The sequence below is a fragment of the Microtus ochrogaster genome, chromosome 19 (assembly GCF_000317375.1).
Source record: "Microtus ochrogaster isolate Prairie Vole_2 chromosome 19, MicOch1.0, whole genome shotgun sequence".
NCBI classification, from domain to species: domain Eukaryota; kingdom Metazoa; phylum Chordata; class Mammalia; order Rodentia; family Cricetidae; genus Microtus; species Microtus ochrogaster.
Window position 1 is genome coordinate 53,342,901 of NC_022021.1, and position 20,955 is coordinate 53,363,855.

General features: G+C 39.6%; 2 protein-coding genes and 1 pseudogene across 6 annotated transcripts in view; 1 reads left to right on the forward strand and 2 right to left on the reverse strand.

The window, feature by feature from the left end:
* Positions 1–540: 540 nt before the first annotated feature.
* Positions 541–1,883, reverse strand: LOC101999897 (annotated as a pseudogene).
* A 1,190-nt stretch (positions 1,884–3,073) lies between these two features.
* Dimt1 (DIM1 dimethyladenosine transferase 1 homolog) lies at positions 3,074–15,518 on the forward strand. Of its 2 annotated transcripts, none has more exons than XM_005356764.2 (12): positions 3,074–3,251; positions 3,566–3,639; positions 4,910–4,996; positions 5,968–6,029; positions 6,108–6,201; positions 6,279–6,328; positions 8,197–8,320; positions 8,795–8,887; positions 9,787–9,851; positions 11,188–11,251; positions 13,018–13,124; positions 14,885–15,518. In XM_005356764.2, exons 1-12 carry the CDS (start codon positions 3,173–3,175, stop codon positions 14,925–14,927), a joined length of 942 nt encoding a protein of 313 aa, XP_005356821.1. In that variant the 5' UTR covers positions 3,074–3,172; the 3' UTR covers positions 14,928–15,518. The 2 variants fall into 2 exon arrangements, with proteins under 2 accessions (XP_005356821.1, XP_026639616.1); XM_026783815.1 differs by having other exon boundaries at positions 3,175–3,355.
* Positions 15,519–15,941: 423 nt separating this feature from the next.
* Kif2a (kinesin family member 2A) overlaps positions 15,942–20,955 on the reverse strand; it is a 57,050-nt gene continuing 52,036 nt past the window's right edge. For all 4 annotated transcript variants that reach the window (XM_005356763.3, XM_013349788.1, XM_005356762.3 and 1 more), the window contains 3 exons: positions 20,080–20,181; positions 19,537–19,672; positions 15,942–18,484 (listed from right to left, as the gene is read on the reverse strand). In XM_005356763.3, the coding sequence (XP_005356820.1) occupies positions 18,399–18,484; positions 19,537–19,672; positions 20,080–20,181 (324 nt within the window). In that variant the 3' untranslated portion in view covers positions 15,942–18,398. The remainder of the gene's footprint in view (positions 18,485–19,536; positions 19,673–20,079; positions 20,182–20,955) is intronic.

Here is a 20,955-nt window from a genome sequence, read left to right on the forward strand (position 1 = left end):
AACATCCAAATCAAATGTCTCCTGAAACCAAAAACTGACCTCTCCAAAAGGGTCCCACACCGATAAAAAGCAATAAAAAAAAATCATATTCTAAGTAGGCAATAAATTTCACCTTTTTCTCTGCTTTCTTTTGATCTTCAAAAACTTGACCATCATAGTAGCTTATGAAAATATAAACTACAAGCTGGGCAGTGGTGGCACACGCCTTTAATCCCAGCACTCAGGATGCAGGGGTAGATGAATCTCTGTGAGTTAGAGGCCAACCTGTACTACAAGAGGTAGTTCCGGGACAAGCTCCAAAGCTAGAGAGAAACCCTGTCCAACGCCCCCCCCCCAAAAAAAAAAGATAGGAAAGAAAAACGGAAAAGAAAGGAATATCTAAGCTGCATTCCATTGGTTCCTTAAACATTAGAGATAATTTTAAAAGAAAATACTTGTACAGACTCACAATCAATGGCCCGACTCATTTGATGACATACATGGCACAGAGGTCAAGAAAGCGGCTTGTCATCAGGGGATGCCCATCTTCAAGGCTTAATGTTATTTCAAACGGCATAAATACAACTCCAGGTATGAAAGGGCATCAAAGTCTACGAGACAACACTGATGTCTCAGTTGTTCTTCATGGAGACAAGCATTGCCAGACTGCCACAGTTCCCCAAGTGTGAAGTATTTCCCTCCATATTTCAGCACTTCATTGAAATGTTGACAATCAGTCAGAAATTCTCATGTGCGGATGTAGAGATTAGGACAGCTGTCAAATCATTAATCACATAATTGAGCTCTCTCCCTTCTTTAGCATATCTACTCAGTAATAGAATACATTACTCTGATAACCTGATAACAGCCCCCTTTAAGATGACCCCAGATGACACCTCATGTTCTTCCCATCCATTTCTTACATCTGTCAATCACCAGCCCATCAGTCTCCACCATAGTGACCACCTTTGGTTTCAGTTTAAGTGTTTCCCATATATGCCCCCATTCCCACCTCCCAGAATCAGTATATCTTTGCCAGTATTGTCTTCTTTGCCACTGTCCGTGATGGTCTGGGTATATGCTAAGTCACCTTTTGACAAATCAACATCCCCACTAAGAGTGAGATATTTCCAACTGCTTAAGGTGCAGAATTTCAACATTTTGGTAAATCAAAACTTCACCATACACCACTTCATCCACGTCTTCCTCAACTGAACACTTATCAGCAGTTGGCCAGTATCTGTTGATGACCTCACCTTGAGCCACAGGAGGTAAATTCTTCATCTGTCAAATACAGTCCTGCTTTGTGTCTTTTATTTTTTTCTTCTATTTCTTTAAAAAGCTGTCAGCTTCTTTTTTGTCTTGTTCGTCACTGTCCTAGCTCTGAAGCTTCAGCAACACCAATACATGTGGGTAATTCTCAAATTGGCAAATGTGCCCTGTGGTGTGTGTGTGTGTGTGTGTGTGTGTGTGTGCGTGCACACACATGTGCGTAAATTGCTAAATAGGTGTGGTCCTGCCAGGTGTTCAGTGACCCTGCAATCTCCTGTTCTTGGAAAATCTTTTCCCATTCTTGTTCCTGTTCCTGAAAAAGGAAGGGTCTTTTTCAGAATTGTCTCATCATTAGCTTTGGCATCGAGTATGAAGTCCAGAATGTGCTGTGCTGTTGACACAATGTGGTTGTTTGAATTGGAGCAGGTCCCATAGACTCATATGTTTCTTGTCCCATAGGGAATAGCGCTATTAGGAGGTACCACCTTGAAGTGTGTCACTGTGGTCTCATAAACTCAAGTTACACTCAGTGTGGCACACAGTCTCTTCTTGCTGCCTGCTGAACAAGATAGAAAACTCTCAGTTCCTTCTGAGCACCATGTCTACCTGCACACAGCCATGCTTCTCGACATGATGGTTATGGGCTAAACCTCTTGAAGCCAGCCCCAATTAAATGTTCTCCTTGTGAGAGTTGCCTTGGTCCTGGTGTCTCTTCACAGCAATAGAAAAACAGAAACCAAGACACATAGTGAGAAGGCTTGTGCCATGCCCCAGAGAGGCAGCCTGGCAGTCTTGGGTGTCAACGGGTGTATCAGACTGCACCCCTCCCCTTAAAATAATAAACTATTTTAATAAGCAGGGATAATGTCATGTCCATGCTTTCCCTCCTACCATATGGCAGTGACTGGCATACTATAGACGCTCCGGTATTGTGCGTATTAACAGTGACAAAAATGAAGTGACAAGGGCTTTAAGTTGTCTGTAGTGACTCCATTTTTGTACCTCAGATGAATTTTGTTTTGCAGAATATGTTGCTAGTAACTGTAAGGGAGGAGCTTAAGAAAAACAACTCCTTATTTTTACTAATCGCATATTTTGGCTTTTGTAACTATCTACTTAACTTACAACTGCGGGATGGAAACCTTGGGGACTTTACAGTCAGGATATGGACCACAAGAAAGACTCAGGGCTGCACTTTAGTACTGAATACCCAGTTGTCGTCAGCAGTCTGGAATGAAGACTTGCAATAGGCTCAGAGACAGTGTCCCCGTGGTCTTCTTTGGTGAGAGCCCCCTAGCAGTAAAACTATTACAATAGCTGAAAATTTTTCTAGAATTCGAATTACAGCAAAGGAAGGAAGGGCTAAAACCAAGGCTTGGGAACAGTTTTTTTCCTTTTTTTGGCTTTTGTTTTTCTCCGAGACAGGGTTTCTTTGTGTAACAGCCCTGGCACCTTATCCATCATGTCCAGGCTTCTCACCCCACAACCTCCTGGGAAACAGGAGACACGTGGGAGAACGGTGGTCCGGGGAAAGGGGAGGGGGGGAGAATGGGGAGAGAAACGGCGAGGGGTGGGAGGGGCAGAGGTCGCAGGTACTGGCCAACCCGGACCCAGCCAATCCGAACTGCGTGGCTCGACAGCGCGGTGGCTTCTGGGAACCCTGGCTTCTGGGGAAGGCGTTGCTGCAGCCGAGACTCCAATTCCCGGCGGCCACCGGGCTCGAACCGGGTCCTCCTGTGGCGACTCAGCAGAGACTGCAATTCCCAGCCATCACTGGGCTCCAGCCTGCCTCTGACAGGGAGGAGCCCTGATTTCAGTGGGCGGGGAAGTGGACCTCTCAGGCACCGTGGTCGTGTCGGTGCTGACTGCGACTAACACGCGGTGCTGGTCTGCTTTTGCTTGCCCTGAGACTCCCGAGAAGATGCCGAAGGCCAAGTCTGCTGCGAGTGGCCGCCGGCGCGAGCGACTGGAGCAGAAGAGGGAGCTGAAGCGGGCCGGAGGTGCGGCGTGGAGGAAGCTGGGGGCGGATCGCGCCTGTCGGTGCGGATTGACCCGCGGCGGGGAAGGCTCACTGTGGCCTGCGCTCCAGGCCGCTCCGAGGAGGGTGCGAGCTCAGCGCCAGCCCTTCCCCGCGCCTAGTGTTCCCTGCTAGCAGGAGGGATGGATGGACTTAAAGCTGCACCCCAACCCCAGCCGTAAAGCGGGACGCTTGTGGCATCATTGGTGCAGAAATGCCCCTGCTGCGTCTCTGGGACGGCCTGGTATCGATTCTTGAAAAATTGGAAAATTAAGGCTGCTTCGTGTTTTATTCCAGGACTCATGTTCAACACAGGGATTGGACAGCACATTTTGAAAAATCCTCTAATTGTCAACAGCATTATCGATAAGGTGGGTGTAGACGAGGAAACGCATAGCGTGTGCGTGTGTCATCTTCTTCGGAGTACTTAACTGGTATAACATTGTGCCATGTGCCCTCATCCCAGCACTTGGGGAAACCGAGACAGGGTGATGTTTTGTTCAAAGCCAGCCTGTGCTATACAGGGAGACTCTAAGAAAATAAAATGAGATAGGATGCCTGACATAAAATGGTGCTGTGTTTATTTATGTGTTGAATGAGTTGAGTGGCCCAAGATTCATTCACATGCCGTCTGTTGCATGCTTCGTTCTGAGTTCGTTTCTGCTCCCGACCTTCAAGTCCTTCAGCTTTCTGTGAATTATCTACCTCGTAGGTGGACTTTTTTTGGTTCTTGCCATTAATTTCAAGATGATTTCATCACTTTTTGGAGATCTTTTGCTTGCTTGTTTGTTTTTGAGACTGGATCTCATGAAACTCAGGCTGGCTTCAAATACTACCAGAGCCTGCCTTGAACTTGCAAGCGTCTGTAATTCTGACCACTTTCTAAGCACCATATCACTTACTCTTTATTCTAGAGTTTAAAGGTGTCGATCTCACACAGTTTTTGCCTCTGAAAAATATATGGAATGGTACTGCATATAAATTATTTGGAGGATTATTTTGTATCTGTTACTATGTTGTGGTTATGAATGGTTGAGTGCCAGGAGGTAAATACAGAGGGTACAAATTCTATGCTTAAAGGGTGACATCCTGGAGCTGTAGAAAGAATTTAGTAATCCAGTCTTACAGAATATGCTAGCTGCATGTATATGCACACACAGTTTGTGAGGTTGCTATAATCTTACTTCACAGTGGTTAAGAATTGAGAGATCATTCCAGGACAGGCTCCAAAGCCACAGAGAAACCCTGTCTCGAAAAAAAAAAAAAAAAAAAAAAAAAAAAAGAATTGAGAGATCTTGCTGCCACATGCTGACCCTAGGCAAGCTCATCATGCTCTTTCCCATTTGAACTTGTTGACAGGAGCAGACTTAGTTACAGGTTGTTGTATCTGTCTCCAGTGTAGAAAGCAGGAAGCCATGCATAGAACTGTTTGTTTTTACTTTTTTTTCTGACTCCAGAAGTTGAATATATTCCTGTAGGTTAGGAAATGGAGATTTATACCTAATGCCTTTGAGGTACTATTGTTAACAAGAAAAATGAAACTAGAGTAAAATTTCTTTGTGTGTTGATGAATAAAACCAGTCATTTATAAGCTATGTGTTCAGGTGGACCAGAAGCATAAGGAGTTGTGCTTTCTTTTAGGCTGCGTTAAGACCTACTGATGTGGTGCTAGAAGTTGGGCCTGGGACTGGAAACATGACCGTCAAGCTGTTAGAAAAGGCCAAAAAGGTAAAAAAAAAAACAAACGGGGGGGGGTGTCATGTGTTACTACCAAATTAGTTCAGCTGGTTTACAAATATAAATGTTTTAATTAGTTGTCATTGTTTCAATAGTAATTATTGAGCTCTTCCAAATTTTAACTGAAAATAAAATGTATTTATCAAAAACACAAAACCTACCCATGGTGTATTGATGGGGGATAGGTACGAATTGATAGGAATGGGTTACATGCTTGTTAAAGGAGTAACAATAAGCCGGGCAGTGGTGGCGCACGCCTTTAATCCCAGCACTCGGGAGGCAGAGGCAGGCGGATCTCTGTGAGTTCGAGACCAGCCTGGTATACAGAGCTAGTTCCAGGACAGGCTCCAAAGCCACAGAGAAACCCTGTCTCGAAAAACAAAAAAAAACAAAAAACAAAAAAAAACAGGAGTAACAATAAAATAGGAATCCTGAGCTAACCCAAAACTAAATTGCAAAGTACAGTGAACTGCTGTGAAGCCTGAAACAAAACAATGAAGTTAAAAGTTATTAGGAACAAGCTCAACAACAGAAGACCTGTATAGGGTACCTACAGGGTACAAGAGATAAAGGGTGGATCTGGGAGTCAAACAGAAGAACACAGTGTCTGCCCTATAGACAGAGTCATGGAATTCAGTGAAACCTCTGCTGAAATATAATTATTATAATAAAATAATTTCAGCTCCATCCACTTTGATTCACTTGCGACCTTATGCCTTCTATTCTGGATATCAGATGATGAGAGCTTCTGGGAGCAGGTCTTGTGCTGTCTTAAAACACTGGTTACATAAAGTGTATGCTTTTCATCATCTTCAGTTAAAAGCATGGAGACAGAGCAAGCAGGATGGTGGTACAAGACAGCAGAGTGGGTGTTGATGTTAAGATGTAGCTCACAGAAGTTGTTACTTGGTGGTAAAAGATTTATACTCAACAGTGAATTTTTTTTCTTATTGTTAATATAGGTAGTTGCCTGTGAACTTGATCCAAGGCTAGTAGCTGAACTTCACAAAAGAGTTCAGGGCACGTGAGTATATATAGTAATTAAAGTACATTTCAATCCTATGAAACAACATTCTCTTAAAATTTCTTTCCTTATTATCAGGCCTCTGGCCAGTAAACTTCAGGTCCTGGTGGGAGATGTATTGAAATCGGATTTGCCGTTCTTCGATGCTTGTGTGGCAAACTTGCCTTATCAGGTATTACTCAGACTATCAGAAGCATCCTATTTCTCCAGTACATCGTTCCTCAAAGCTAACTACTCATTCTTTTTCAGATCTCCTCTCCTTTTGTCTTCAAGTTGCTGCTCCACCGACCATTTTTCAGGTTTGTGAAAAACAACAATTAGTGCTAAATTTTAGACTGATATTTTAAGTCAGGAACACAGCCAACAATTAATACAACTCAAAAAACACTAGAGAATATTTTTGTAGAACCCCGATATCTGTCTCTGGGTTTTTATTATTTGTGCTACGATATTGTTTCAGAAACATGTGCGTATGTGCACACACACATAACACACAAGAATACTGACTTCTAGGGAGGTCTTTTAGGTTTTTTTTTTTTGTCTTTTACTTGGGGTGGTAACTGTGTGTGCATGCTGTTTCCTCTACTTTCTAATACTCTTAATAAACATTGATAAAATTTTCCTTACATTATGTCTAGGTACTTGTAGTAACTTCTTAACTAGTTAAAATAATGTTTTAACATTGGTTAACATTGTTTAAAACCAGTGGCTTTGAAACTAAGTCACATATCTCCTCAAGTGTTTAAAACATGAACTCATAAATTGTGGGAGCCATAACCATCCTTTTAAAAAATTGTGCGTCCCTGCCTGTGTGCTTCCAGAAGTCACAGGACAGCTTGTAGGACCTCAGGGATCAAAGTCAGGCCCTCAGACTTGGAAAGATGCCTCACTCCACTCCCGCCCATTTCCTTTTAAATGACAAGGAATAGATTACATCAGAAGACAACTACATATGCTGTCAGAAAAGTTTTGTTTGGGATATGTAGACATATATGGATACTTTGGAGGCCAAGGTAGGAGGATTGTGAGTTCAAGACCTGTTTGGGCAACTTTGTGAGACCTGGTCTCAAAATAAAAAGCAGGCGAAAGGGCTCAGTGGTAGAGAATTTGCCTTTGTACGTGAGGCCTTCGCTTCAATTCTAAGTATACCACGCGGAAATCTCAAATAGTTTTGAAGATGTCTTCTCTTCACTAACCTTGAAACATTTCCCCATTGCTTACTGAAGAAGTTCACATTTATTATTATTTTACTGATTTTTCAAGACAGGGTTTCTCTGTGTAACAGTCCTAGCTCTCCTGGAACTCACTTTGTAGAACAGGCTGGCTTCCAACTCAGAGATCGCCTGCCTCTGCTTCCTGAGTGCTAAAGGCGTACACCAACACAGCCTGGCATATTTTAAATTGTTAAACCAAAGAAACACTGGACATTGTAACCTCCCAGGCCAAACCTGAGATATAATTTCCAACTATACCACAAATACAGTTCTCCTGTGGAGTCAACTTTATTTATTTATTTTTTATTTTATTTTTCGAGACAGGGTTTCTCCGTAGCTGTTTTGGTTCCTGTCCTGGAACTAGGTCTTGTAGACCAGGCTGGCCTAGAACTCACAGAGATCGCCTGCCTCTGCCTCCCCAGTGCTGGGATTAAAGGCGTGCGCCACTACCACCCGGCTAACTTTACTATTTGTTTGTTTTTCAGAAGGCATCATAGACTAATATTTAATACTGATACTAATACATAACAATAGATAAAAATGGTTGTTCATCTAATCCATGAGGAAAAGCCATCTTCCTTGTGGTTAGGAGTCCAGCTGTCTGTAGCAATAACACTTAAGGCTGAAAGTGTTCTACCTTTTGATCATACTGTCATTAACCAAAGATCCTCCCAGAGCAATTCACTGTTGCTCAGCGGTTAAAAGCATAAGTTGCTCTTGCAGAGACAGGGGTTCTGTTCCCAGCACCCACATGGCAGCTAACATCTGCTGTAACTCCTGTCCTAAGGACCCAGTGACCACTTCTGACCTCCATGGGCACCAATTCCACACTGAGTGCAAATACAAACATGCAGGCAAAACACTCAGAAACATAAAATTAAAAAAAAATTAAAAAATATAGCTGTAATTGAAGATGGGCAGTTTTTTCTTGTTCCTTTCTGCTTCCTTTTCAGATGTGCTATACTTATGTTTCAAAGAGAATTTGCTCTTCGTTTGGTTGCAAAACCTGGAGATAAATTATACTGCAGACTCTCCATTAATACACAGCTTTTAGCACGTGTGGACCATCTAATGAAGGTATGTGAGGTTTTTGTTTTTTTGAGACAGGGTTTCTCTGTAGCTTTGGAGCTTGTCTGTGTACTAGCTCTTGTAGACCAGGCTGGCCTTGAACTCACAAGAGATCTGCCTGCCTCTCTGCCTCCCAAGTGTTGGAATTAAAGGTGTGCACCACCACTGCCCGGCTGGTTTGCTTTTTTTTTAATCATTAAATAATCTAGTTTAATTCATCCTGGAGCACTTGGCCTTGCCCTACAGGATTTTGTTCTCTAACTCTTACTAGCCATGTGCTGGATCCACGGTCCTAAACCAACAGAACATTGTTGGTTACCAATTTAAAGTTACCCTTACCAGGTATGGTGGCACACATTTTTAATCCCATTAGGCAGAGGGGTGAAGGACCAGGCCAGCCAGACCTACATGGTGAGACCCTGTCTCAAAACAAAATGTCAATAAAGTTGCTTCTGAGAGGACTGAACATTTTCTGATTAACAGGTGGGGAAGAATAACTTCAGACCGCCCCCCAAGGTAGAGTCCAGCGTTGTAAGGATAGAACCTAAGAATCCACCACCACCTATCAATTTTCAGGTGAGGTCAAAATACTAGGTCATTAAAGGCAAAAAATCCAGGTTGAAAATGTCATTCTAAAGCAGCGGAACAATACTGACTCAACCTAAATATCTAAACAGAGAAGATGGGAATTACGGTGTAGCCTTAGGATGGAATTGTTTGACGGAAAGTAGTTATGCATACCAAACAAAAACATGGAAAATTTTTGTAAAATGAAAAATGATTAGAATACAAGAATACAGTTGCATTTCAAAACTTATCATTACAAGGGTCGGAAACACTGAATAAAACTTGGAAAACAATGTAAAATTAAAATAGTCATGTTTGAATAGTACTATGATAACACTTTCTTTTTGGTGGTTCTGAGGATAAAAACCCAAGGACTTAATGCATGCTGAAGCAAGTGTGCTACCACTGAACCACATCCTTAGCCCCTGTGGCAAACATTTTTCCAATTAAAATTACTGGTTTTGTGACCAGAAAAAAAATGTAGATTTGGGATAAAATTCAACTAATTACATTAGAGAAAACTTGATGCACAAACTATGTCCTGAATCATGTCTGTACTTTGAATGTGATGTCTTGGTTTTTATGAGGTAGGGTCTCCTGTGGCTCAAGCTCTCTAGGTACTGTATGTATCACTTTAAACTTCTAATCAATGATAGGCCTGTGCCACTGTCTTTAGCTTGAATCTATTTTGAAAGTGATCCTATGCCATGTTATGTATGGGGACTTTTTTCCAGTTGAATTCAGTGAGATTCACACAAATGCAGAAGTGTACATCTTTTTGCGTATGTGCCAGCTAGATCAAGATGTAGGCCATTTTCATTCCCTCTGGCTTTATATATTAAAAATGATCACAGCTAGCAGGCATAGATAAGCAGTATTTGAAGAAAATGATTCATCTTATATTTCAGGAATGGGATGGCCTAGTAAGGATCACTTTTGTTCGGAAAAACAAGACACTGTCTGCTGCATTCAAGTAAGTATTCTACTACTTTGTAATGGTGAGGGACCAGTTTTCCAGTCGTAGCATTTGGTCCTTTACCCACAAAGAGCTGTTCTAAGTAGATTGTTCATGACAAACAGACTTCACCTTTTAAAATAAGTACTAGGCACTGAGAGACAGAAGGTAATAAAGAAAAATGGAATTGGGAGTCAAGTCAGGTTTTTCTTTGTAAAATGGAAAGACAATAATTTAACCACACATTTCCAAGTCTTTGCTTTTGGGTTTTCTCCTTCTCTTCCTTTTATTGTGGGTGGGGACTTGTTGGGGTGCACATGTGAAGGTCAGAAAACAACTCTTGTTTCCTTCCCTCTTTGATGTGTTCAGGGCATGGAACTCAGGTTATTAGGTTTACTAACTTACCCACCTTCTAGTCTTTCTGCTGTTTGACTAACTTGAAAGACTTAACAGAACCTGGGAATCCTAGGGTAAAGGAGGTGTGATTTAGAGAGCGTGGACACTTTTTTCTGGCCACACCAAAGACTGGGTCTATGATTTTAAGCACACTAGCTGAGCATTCTATCACTCTGACTCACTCAGACCCAGCTCCATTTTTGAGTTCCAGGCTGACCTTGAGCTTCCAATTCCCCCTACTTCAGTCTTTCTAATAGCTAGTACTAGTACTATTATAGACCATTGCTACCAAAGCCAAGCAAGTTGTTCTGGTTGGGGATGTTTTGTGGAATATCTAAGATCTCTTTAGAATTCCATATCTGTAGCTCAGCTTCGGAAAGTTAAAATGGTATATAACTAGAGCGCTGGAATTTTGAGGCCAGCGTGGGAAGCATAATGCAAACTAGTTTATTTTTTTTTTAAAGCACTGTGTGAAATTTTATTGACTCTTAAAGAACAAGACTTAGAGATGTTTATTAGGACTCTAATCTTTTTTTTTTTTAAATGTTAGCTTTGAGTTTAAATAGTTGGTACCCTTTTTAAATTCCCGAATTTCATCAGATCATACATTCCTTTATACAAGGTTTCTCTGTGTAACAGTCCTATCTGTTCTGGAACTCACTTTGTAAACCCGGCTGGCCTCCAACTCAGAGATCCACCTGCCTCCCAAGTGCTAGGCTTAAAGGTGTGCACCATCCCACCTTTTACATTTTTAAAAATTACATGTGGTGTGTGTGTGGTGTCAGAAAACAAACAACTGGTCCACTTCTTCCTCCATGTAAGTTCTAGGGCTTGATTTCAGGTTGGGTAAGGCAGCAAGTGCCTTTACCACTGAGCCACCTTATAGGCCTGGAACATATATTTCATTTTGTCTAAATTTATGTATAATCTGATTTTGTGATTGTCACTTAATTTCCAGATCAAGTGCAGTACAACAGCTGTTGGAAAGAAACTACAGAATTCACTGTTCAGTACATAATACTGTGAGTTGAGTAAACGTTACCATTTCGGTGACTTTTCTTCACTTGAGACAGGGTCTCTGTTGTCCTGGCTGTCCTGGAACTAGCTCTTGTAGACCAGGCTGGCCTCAAGCTCAGAGATCCTCTCGCCTCTGCCTTCCAAGTGCTGGGATTGAAGGCGTGCACCACCTGGCTCTGCCACTGACGTTCACTTATAAAAATGTTCTTCTTGCCAATGTCTTACAGAGCACAGCCATGCTGCTTCCTATATCTGCTTGCCTTTCTGATTATTCACAAAAGCATAACCCTTTTTACTTCTATCTGTCCTAAGCATGCTTTCCCTAACACTTTGTTTCTTTATTCTTTCTCTAAGACACCCGCCCCCTTTGTGGCTGATCTCAATGCAGAGTATTTCAGGCAGCACAGCTCTTTCCCTTCCCTCCTCCATTCTTCTCTTCAAGGTAGCCACCTAGATTTATAGCCTGCCTGCTCTGTGTATTTTTTTTAAAAATTCTCATAGATTCCTATATATTCTCATATCTTCCTATATATTCTGTAGCACCCTTAAAGTCAATACACACTGTGTAACTAGTAGATCTCTTGATGGTTTTAGAAATGCTTTTACTATATAGCCTAGGCTGGGTTTGAGGTGAAGCCTTCATGCCTAGCTAACCTTGACTTTTAACAGGTTAATTTTGCTGTGAATTCTATGAACCAGGCCCTCTTTAACATTTGTATTTAACCCTAGTAAGAGTTGGATTCAACTGTTTTGCAGTTCTTCAAATACATAGATTAGTAATTTAGTAATTACTTAAATGTGTATAATGTGCTAACCCAAACTGTGATTATCCTGTTTGTTGCTTAGATAGTGACCCAGGCTATAGCTGAGAATGTCTTTAAATTCCTGATGCACCTTTATTTTCCAAGTGCTGGGATTAAAGGCATATATGTTATCACATCAGGTTAGTAATCATTAAAGTTACTAGTTTATGACATCTAGAAATTTTAAATAATGAGAAGAGTGCGTTGAGTAGCTAGTTTATGGTCATGTGCCTCGTGCCTCTTAAAAGTCTGACTTGAATTTAACTATGGGAGTCCTCATATATACACATTGCATGTGTACAGGCTAAGTTTGTTGGCTTTTCAGCATTTTTTAAGTTTGACAGAAGACATATTATGACTATTTCCTTCATATTTTTTATGCCCAGATTCTCCTATGCTTTAATATACCAGAGTACTATCTCCATTCTCTAATGTAGACAAAAGGCTACCATGAGTCTAAAAAAAAAAAATGGCGTGAATCAAGTAAAATCAATCACTGTTTTGTTGTTTTGAGGTGGTCTTACTCTGTAGCACAGGTTTGCCCTAAAATTAGGTTACTCCCCCTGCCTCCCAAGTTCTGAGATTACAGGGGTAAGCTACAATACTCAGGGACATTTAATTTACTTAAAAGAGAATCATTTCTCAGAAAAATTACCTGGTTGGGTGAGCTGTTTTTAAAAGATCAGTAATTGCTTTAAAGTTTTATTCACTTTATTTGTAAAGTCCGAAGCCTATTGTTTTTGCATTTAAGATTGAAAAAGGGCAGTATGTGCATGATAACTCAAAGTATTTCAAGTATTGTGTCACAAAATCAGCCTGTAGAAATCCACGTCTTACCAAACTGTCAGGTGTTCCATCATTTACAAGTCTACATTAAAAGTGACTGTAATTATTGAACTTTAAAAAAAGAGTCATGGTATCTTCATTAAAGATATGTTGTTCATTTATTCTGAATCTTATATTGATAGGTAATACCAGAAGATTTCAGTATAGCAGATAAAATACAGCAAATCCTAACCAGCACAGGTTTTAGTGACAAACGGGCCCGTTCCATGGACATAGATGACTTTATCAGGTAATTACATTTGTTGTTGTTCTAAATGCTTACATTTCTTTGCTGTGGTATCTTAAGATTAGAGACTTAAAGGCTTTTAAGCGGCATAAGGTGCTCCTGGGAGAATTATTGCATAGCATTTCAATAGTGTGGAACAGTATTTGGTGTAGAGCAGTGGTTCTCAACTTTCCTAATGCTGTGACCCTTTAATACAATCCCTCGTGTTTTGGTGACCCCCAACCATATAATTAGTTTCTATCTCTACTTCTTAACTATAATCTTGCGACTGTTTAGAATTGTAATGTAAATGTCTGTTTCCGATGGTCTTAAGCAACCCCTATGAAAAGGTCATTTAACCCACCTGAAGGGGTCGTGACCCACAGGTTGAGAACCACTGGTATGAAGGATGGCAGCTTCTTAGCTGCAGAATGAATGTGTTAAGATCAGTAGTAAAGAACAGTCTGCGCCATAGATAGCCTGGGTTCATGTGTGCTGTGTATTTCTTTTCTCCTGCTCCAACCCCAAACTCATTCATGGTCTTACTACCTTATGCTTACCTCTTACAAGTAGCCTGTAAGGTAGAAAAATCATCATAACATATGTAACTGGATCTGATGATACATTATTTCTTTATTTTAGAATAGCTATTGTTAATCAGATGGTAACCATGAAATGCCAGTTAAAACCATGTCTGATTATCCATTTAATAGCAGTTGGTACCTGGCCCGAGGCAAATTCTACACCTGTTAAGATATATGGGCAATTGGGACCAAAATTTGTTTTACTTTGTACTAAGAAGTTTCAGTTAATTACCCAATTGTACAAACTTGTATTTTAGTCACTCACACTCAACTTTCACAAGTTCCTGTACATTTTGTTTACTGTTTTCTTATATTGCTAAGGACTGCATTCAGAGGTCTGCACATGCTAGACAAGTACAAGTTCTAGAATGTGTCCCACTTCTAGCCAGTTTCCTTTTTTCAGTGCTCTTTAACTGCTGAGCCCCTAGCCAGTTTACTTTTAAAGCATTAGTGTTCTAGAGACTGAATTTTAAAAAATGAGAGTAGAGTGCTGTAAGACACGTTTGCTTTTTCAGTAGAACAGTCTAGAACTAAGACTTAAGGAAATATTGTTTTATTGTCTGGCTAGCAGGAATACTGAGTCTTCACTGGCTGTTATTCCTACTATTTGAATGATATTCATAAGCACCTACACATAGCTTTTCTAGACATTTTAATCCATATGTACCTCTTCCTGTGGGCCATCCTGAAAAATAACCTCAAGTTCAAATACATTGTATTTTACACTTCATCCTTCCTCAGGGCACTGCTTTTTAACAAAAGTCAGAGAAGCACGCAATATCCACAAAGAAAAGGAAAGTGAAAAAATGAGTAAAAGTTCAGAGAATAGGCAGAGATGATTCATCTCACTTTCTCAAATTCCAAGCGAAATAGAGTGAGTGCTGATGAGCCGAGGCCAGGGACAGCAATCACTTTAAGGTGATTCCAGTCAGAGCTAATGTAACTGAAAGGAGCAGCTTACAACAAGACATGCTTTAACTAAGAGTCAGAGCTAATGTAACTGAAAGCAGCAGCTTACATTAAGACATGCTTTAACTAAGAATACTTTGCCAATTTATTTGGAGAGTAAAGTTTCTTTAGTAACTAGTGATAGGAATAGGTGTGTAAGTATGTTGATGTGTTTTATGTATTAATGGTACATTATGGATCAAAAGTTGGGCTTTTGGGAACACCATTCATTTTCCATTTCTTTCCCTTCAGGTTGCTACATGGATTCAATGCAGAAGGCATCCACTTTTCCTAGCCATTTGAAAACATGCTTTTTCCAAGACCAAGAAAAAAATGAAATTATAAATCTCCATGGTCAAAGTGGTTAAATCTACATATTCCTGTTTTTGTTTTAAATATACTACAAAGAGCAGGGTTCAATAGACATAACCATTTCCAAGTTTAAAAGCCGCAGATACGCACAACCATACACTTAAACTTTCTAACAATTTATTGTATAAAGATGTTACTCTGTTATGGACTGTGAGGCCTACTTTAGGCCTGCAGCTCAGTCACCCAGTCACAAATCCTCCTCATTCACATGTACAGTACGTTACTTAACACGACTTTCCTTTACACACCCTCTTCATCCTAGACAGTTTCCATGTATTAATGCCATCTTTGTTAGATGACCTGTTGCAACACAGACAACAGTATAGTTCTGGATAAGCCAGAGTCTGCTGCAGTCATATAGTGCAGGCATGTCCTGTATGACTCTACCTGTGAAATGCAGACACGTAGAAAGAAGCTAACTATAAAGTCATGTTAAGTCTGTTTTCTTGGGGGGAGACAGATCTATAGATTTCAGATTTAGAAAAATCCCAGAGAGTTTATAAGTAAAATGGGCTTTATTAATTGGTGATTTTCTTTCTTTCATGAGAGGATCTTTTTTCTTTTTTTTAACATAAACTTTAATCTCAGAATCTTGCCTCAGCCTTCTAAATGCTGGGATTACAGTTGTGTACCACTGTATGTGGTTTCAGTTTTCAGCTTTTTAAAAGAAAAGCCGTTTACCCACAACTACAAGCTCCTGGTTATTCCTTAATTCTGGATAATTAAAATTTTAGTACCCGGTGTTTCTTTTTAAGCTATTTAAAATTTGTCAGATTGAAGATTTTATGCTGCTTATATATTTTAATAAATTAGCTGTTTTATTTATATAAGGAAACTATCTTCATTGGTTATTTGGCTCTCTTTGTACCCAAAACTTAAAATGAATGCTTCTACACTTAAGAATATAAATTGTTTGCCTACCTAGATATTTTTTTTCCCCAAAATCTGGCTCAAGAGTCATATAGTAAATGCTATAATGACTATGAATAACTTAGCTATGAATAGGTAAAATAATGTGTAGCAGCCTTTAAATTTCAGAAAGGTCTAAATATTTAAAACAAAACAAAAAGACTTTGCTGCAAAAGCTACTTTTGTCACACGAATAGTAACTATTCTTAAGGTTAATTTTCTTTAATGTGACAGAACTATTTTGTAGAGTTCACTTGTACCATCTCTACCTCAAGGGAAACAATTCCACCTAACTAGGCTTTTTAAACTTGTTTTCCTCGACTCTCAACTGCTGCGTTTTAGTCCCCTTTACTGGTTGGTCTCAGTTTTCCCTCTGTAAAGCTGAATCGTATTTTACCTCCAAAGATATTTGCTGGTACTAATTTTCAAGTACACTGACTACGGATTAAGATGAAGCTAGCATAAGGCAGCATCTATACATATAAAAAGATCCTCCAAAGATAGTACCTATCCAGTGCCAGTAACATTAAACCTAAAAATGGATGTATAAAAGACCTTCTGAAGATAGTTCCTGTCCGGTGCCAATATCATAACATTAAAGCTTGTGCTTAATGAGCAAGTTCGTGTCTTTATTGCCCATTACCTATGAGGTGGTCTCAAAATTTACCCTTTTATTGGAGACAAAGTCTTTACAAAGCTCTGGCTATTCTGGAACTCACTAAGTGGAACAGGCTGGCCTTGAACTCACCTGCCTCTGAGTACTGGGATTAAAGGTGTGTGGCCTCTGCAAGGTCAACAGAAACAAGTTAGTTCTTCATTCTTCCTCTTTGAAACAGATACAAATAGAATACATCTTAACAACTGCAAAAAACCTGAGTTCCTTCCAAAACAAAGGTGAATATATTGAAGTACATTATTTCTAAATTTGTTTTTATAGATTTCATTTATTAATAATGATATTGTGAAAAAATCTACATTTGATTTAGATTTCATGTTTACAGAGCTTTACCCCATGGTGTTAGGATTCCTCACAGCTACCCTCTCTCTTATGATCAGCGAAGTAAAGGATCTGGCTCTGGCTCGCTGACTCTATTCATAGATTTCCCCTTGGCTCACTGAGTGAATCAGTAGGTTCCCTAGAGTTAATCAAGAGAAACATGGGAGGTTCTTTGGTTAACTTAATGGACTATATACTGGGAACCAAGGGAAAACTCCTAGAGATATATAATGTGTGTGTATATATATATCTATAATTCTTTAAACAATATTTACATTAAAGTTGGCCAGTTTTCTCTTTTAGAGTAGCAGCTGTAAAAGTGAGTTCTGCCATTTATGGAGTAATCTTCCTTACTATTGTTCTATCCACGAGATGTGATTCTCACCAAATGGCAAACCATCACATACTAGATATTGATGGAGCTTGCTATGGACTGCCTTGTAAGGCATCGACACTTCTGGGGGTTACATACTGTCTACGCTTGGCTATCTAACTTGTATTATGAATTACTTTCAATGTACATACAAATGTTCATGCATCAGAAGCCAATTTCCTTTAACAGTACGTTAAATTTGGGGAGCTAATAAACACTTCAACTTAAATAATGGCATTGTTAAAGATCAAATTACACTATTAGTCTTGTGAACACCACTGGCAAACACACTGCATATATATGTATTATCCTAAGATAAAACTCTTCTCAGAATTTCGTTACTTTTTATTATACACCAACTAGTTTATATTTTAGTTTTTTACAAAGAAAATACTAAGAAAATTATAATCACATATCAATGGTATTAAAATCATAATTCCAGATTTCTTTACATGTAAGATGGAATGATCCAGCAGCTATGTCCACTGTCACAGACTTCAGTTCCGTTCAATTGGTATGGCACATCCTGCAAAATTAACTAGTCACACACAAAAAAAGTCTCAAATACAGTAAAAATGTACACACAATAAAGGTAATTTACAGTTACAAATAAGGAATGTACGTTATCTTGGCTGTGCTTCAGAAATCTAGGGTCAATAGCCTTAGTCAAGGCACAGAGGAGGAGTGAGCACAGCTGTTTCTAGGAGTGTGTACAATCACTGATGAGGTATGCATGCACGCAAAGTATTCAAAATTGCTCAGTCTTGCTACGAAAACGGATCTGAGTTAAAGGAAATTTTGTGGCTTCCCCCACTCTCCACTTCTGGATTACTTCCACAATCTTTAAATAAAATTGGCAAGGATTTCCAAAAGCAATCACTATTTGGGTAAATGAAACAAAATACTTCACTAATCCCAATTATTTGTGCCTCTTGGGCTAGAAGCATTTTGTAGACAAAGGAGTGTTTCATAAAATTGAAATGTCATTCAGGTGAAAGACAAGATATTTTCCACACACTCAAGATTTCAAAAACGTTCAAGTGGCCTTTACATCTGGACCACCATTTGTTAGCGTACTGGGGATTCTGGGGATCCTTTAGTAGCAAATACCAACTTTAGAGGGCTCGGGGCCTCTTGGGGTTAATTTGCTTGCTGGCCTGTTCTTCTTCTTGTAGCGCTGCACGAAAAGATTTCACTTTATCTTGGGAAAAGAAGAGAACAAGGGAGTAAGTATTGTACAATAAATAAGCAATATGGTGCACAGCTTTGATAGCATATCAAACTAGCACTTAACAAAACAGTATTTCTCTTGCTCTATGTCATCTAGTCCCTCAGAACTATGTGTACCTATAACAAGTCTTATGGATGCCTAGTAAAAGCCTGTTTGTTAGCCGGGTGGTGGTGGCGCACGCCTGTAATCCCAGCACTCGGGAGGCAGAGGCAGGCGGATCTCTGTGAGTTCGAGGCCAGCCTGGTCTACCAAGGGAGTTCCAGGACAGGCTCCAAAGCTACAGAGAAACCCTGTCTCGAAAAACCAAAAAAAAAAAAAAGCCTGTTTGTTTTTCAACCAGTTTCTCTAACACACATTTTAAAGTGTTAAGTTAAATTTGTTCTATTTTTTTTGGGGGGGGGGAGTGGGATATAGGCAAGCTTTTCATGTTGAAATATGTAGTCCTATCTAAAAGGGAAATGATAAGTATTACTCAGATGTAATACTTCTTTCAATATTATGAGATTTCTACTAAGTCCCACTTTTTTAAACTAAGAAAATTTAAAAGCTGAATTAAAGAAAAATAAATGACATCTGTTGTCTCACCAGGTAAACAGGATAACACTTAATTGTTCTTATATATTTTGTCTATTACCATGCAATGACCTACAGTCATAGGACTACCAATCTGTTAATAAACTGTCAGGGAAATTACAAGCATGGAAATGAGACATCTTTCTATAGCAGTGGTGCTCAAATGGAAGTGGTTTTTGCTCCAGGAACATTTAGTAATGTCTAGAGGTTTATCACAACTGATATGGTGCTGTCCTCTAGTGGATAAATGCTTGTAAGCAAGGACGCCCAAACATTTTACTCTGTATAGGACAACAGTCTTCAACAAACAATGGCCTCTCAAGCTCTAAATGGTGTCAACAATTATTAACAATCTTCCCTTTGTATGTTTTCATCATATAAAATCTGTTCACAACTACACATCTTAATATTGTGCAAATTTCATACCAAACACTAAGGTGAAAGATTACCTCGTAGCTCCGTTAAAATGTCTATTTTCTGCTCAAGGATAGCTTCAAGTTGTGTAGCATACGAGTCAACATCATAGTCAACTTCTTCAGTCATCTCTAAGAGAGCTTTTTCATCTTCTATCCAGCGAATGGATTCCTAATAATAAGAATTCAACACAAAATGACTTGTAAACTGGTATGCTTTACAAATATTTATCAGAGGAGACTGGCCTACAAATCATGAGTTCTGAGTCAAACAAAAATCAATCAGCAGTAGACATGACATCTCCAAGTCACTGTAAAATCAATTTTTGGGGGGGGAGGACGGACCAGGAACGAACCCTGGCATTCTGTGTGAATGGTAAGCAGCATTCTACCACTGAACTACATCCTTAGACCTGTTCATTAAATAAAAAAGAAAATACCACAGGGAGATTATTTGCTATCGCATATCCTAACACATACATGACTAAGAAATTTTAAAAGAACTGTGTTCTATTCAAAGGATTCTTAAAATTTTCATTAATTTAAGGCCCGTTTGCAAGAAGGCCTTTCCTTACATACCTGAAACACTGCCCTGTGATCTTCTACAACCTGTTCTTCCATTTCTACCATCTGGGAGACAGCTTCATGGAAAGTAAACAGTTGTGGAGAAACTTCTTCTTCCTTAAAACACAAAGTTCAAAACTATCATCTAAAGCTTATATTTTTAAATGTCACTGAAGTTTTGTTTTTATTCTCTTTTCTTCCTTGGGAGCCCACTGAGGAATTTTATGTGTTTCTTTAAAAAAGGCAATGTTCTACCACTTAGCTATATATAGTCCAGTCTCAAAAGCAATTTTTTTCTTTTTTGGATTTTCGAGACAGGGTTTCTCTATGGTTTTGGTTCCTGTCCTGGAACTAGCTCTTGTAGCAGGCTGGTCTCGAACTCACAGAGATCCGTCTGCCTCTGCCTCCAGAGTGCTGGGATTAAAGGCGTGCGCCACCACCACCCGGCTCAAAAGCAATTTTGTAAAGTCTTTTTAAGAACAATCCAACTTTTCAGTTATCGTAAGCTTATTTCAGGTTTTCCTAGTTAGGACTTATGATACATGAAAGCAACTGCACAGAGAATATACTTTGATTGAGGCATGGTCTAGCTCTGTACTCCTGGATGACCTGATACTATGGAAGCCAGGCTGCCTGCAGTCTCCCAAGTATTGAAAATACAGGTGTGTAAACTGTGCCCAGCTTAAGTTTCTTCTCTTGAAAAGAAATATGTAAGGACACAATCTTTGACTGGTACTGTATTTCAAAGTGACTATCAAGATTAGCATTCTCATGGGCTAAACCTTCTTTTTTTTTTTTTTTTTCTTCGAGACAGGGTTTCTCTGTGGCTTTGGAGCCTGTCCTGGAACTAGCTCTGTAGACCAGGCTGGTCTCGAACTCATCAGAGATCCG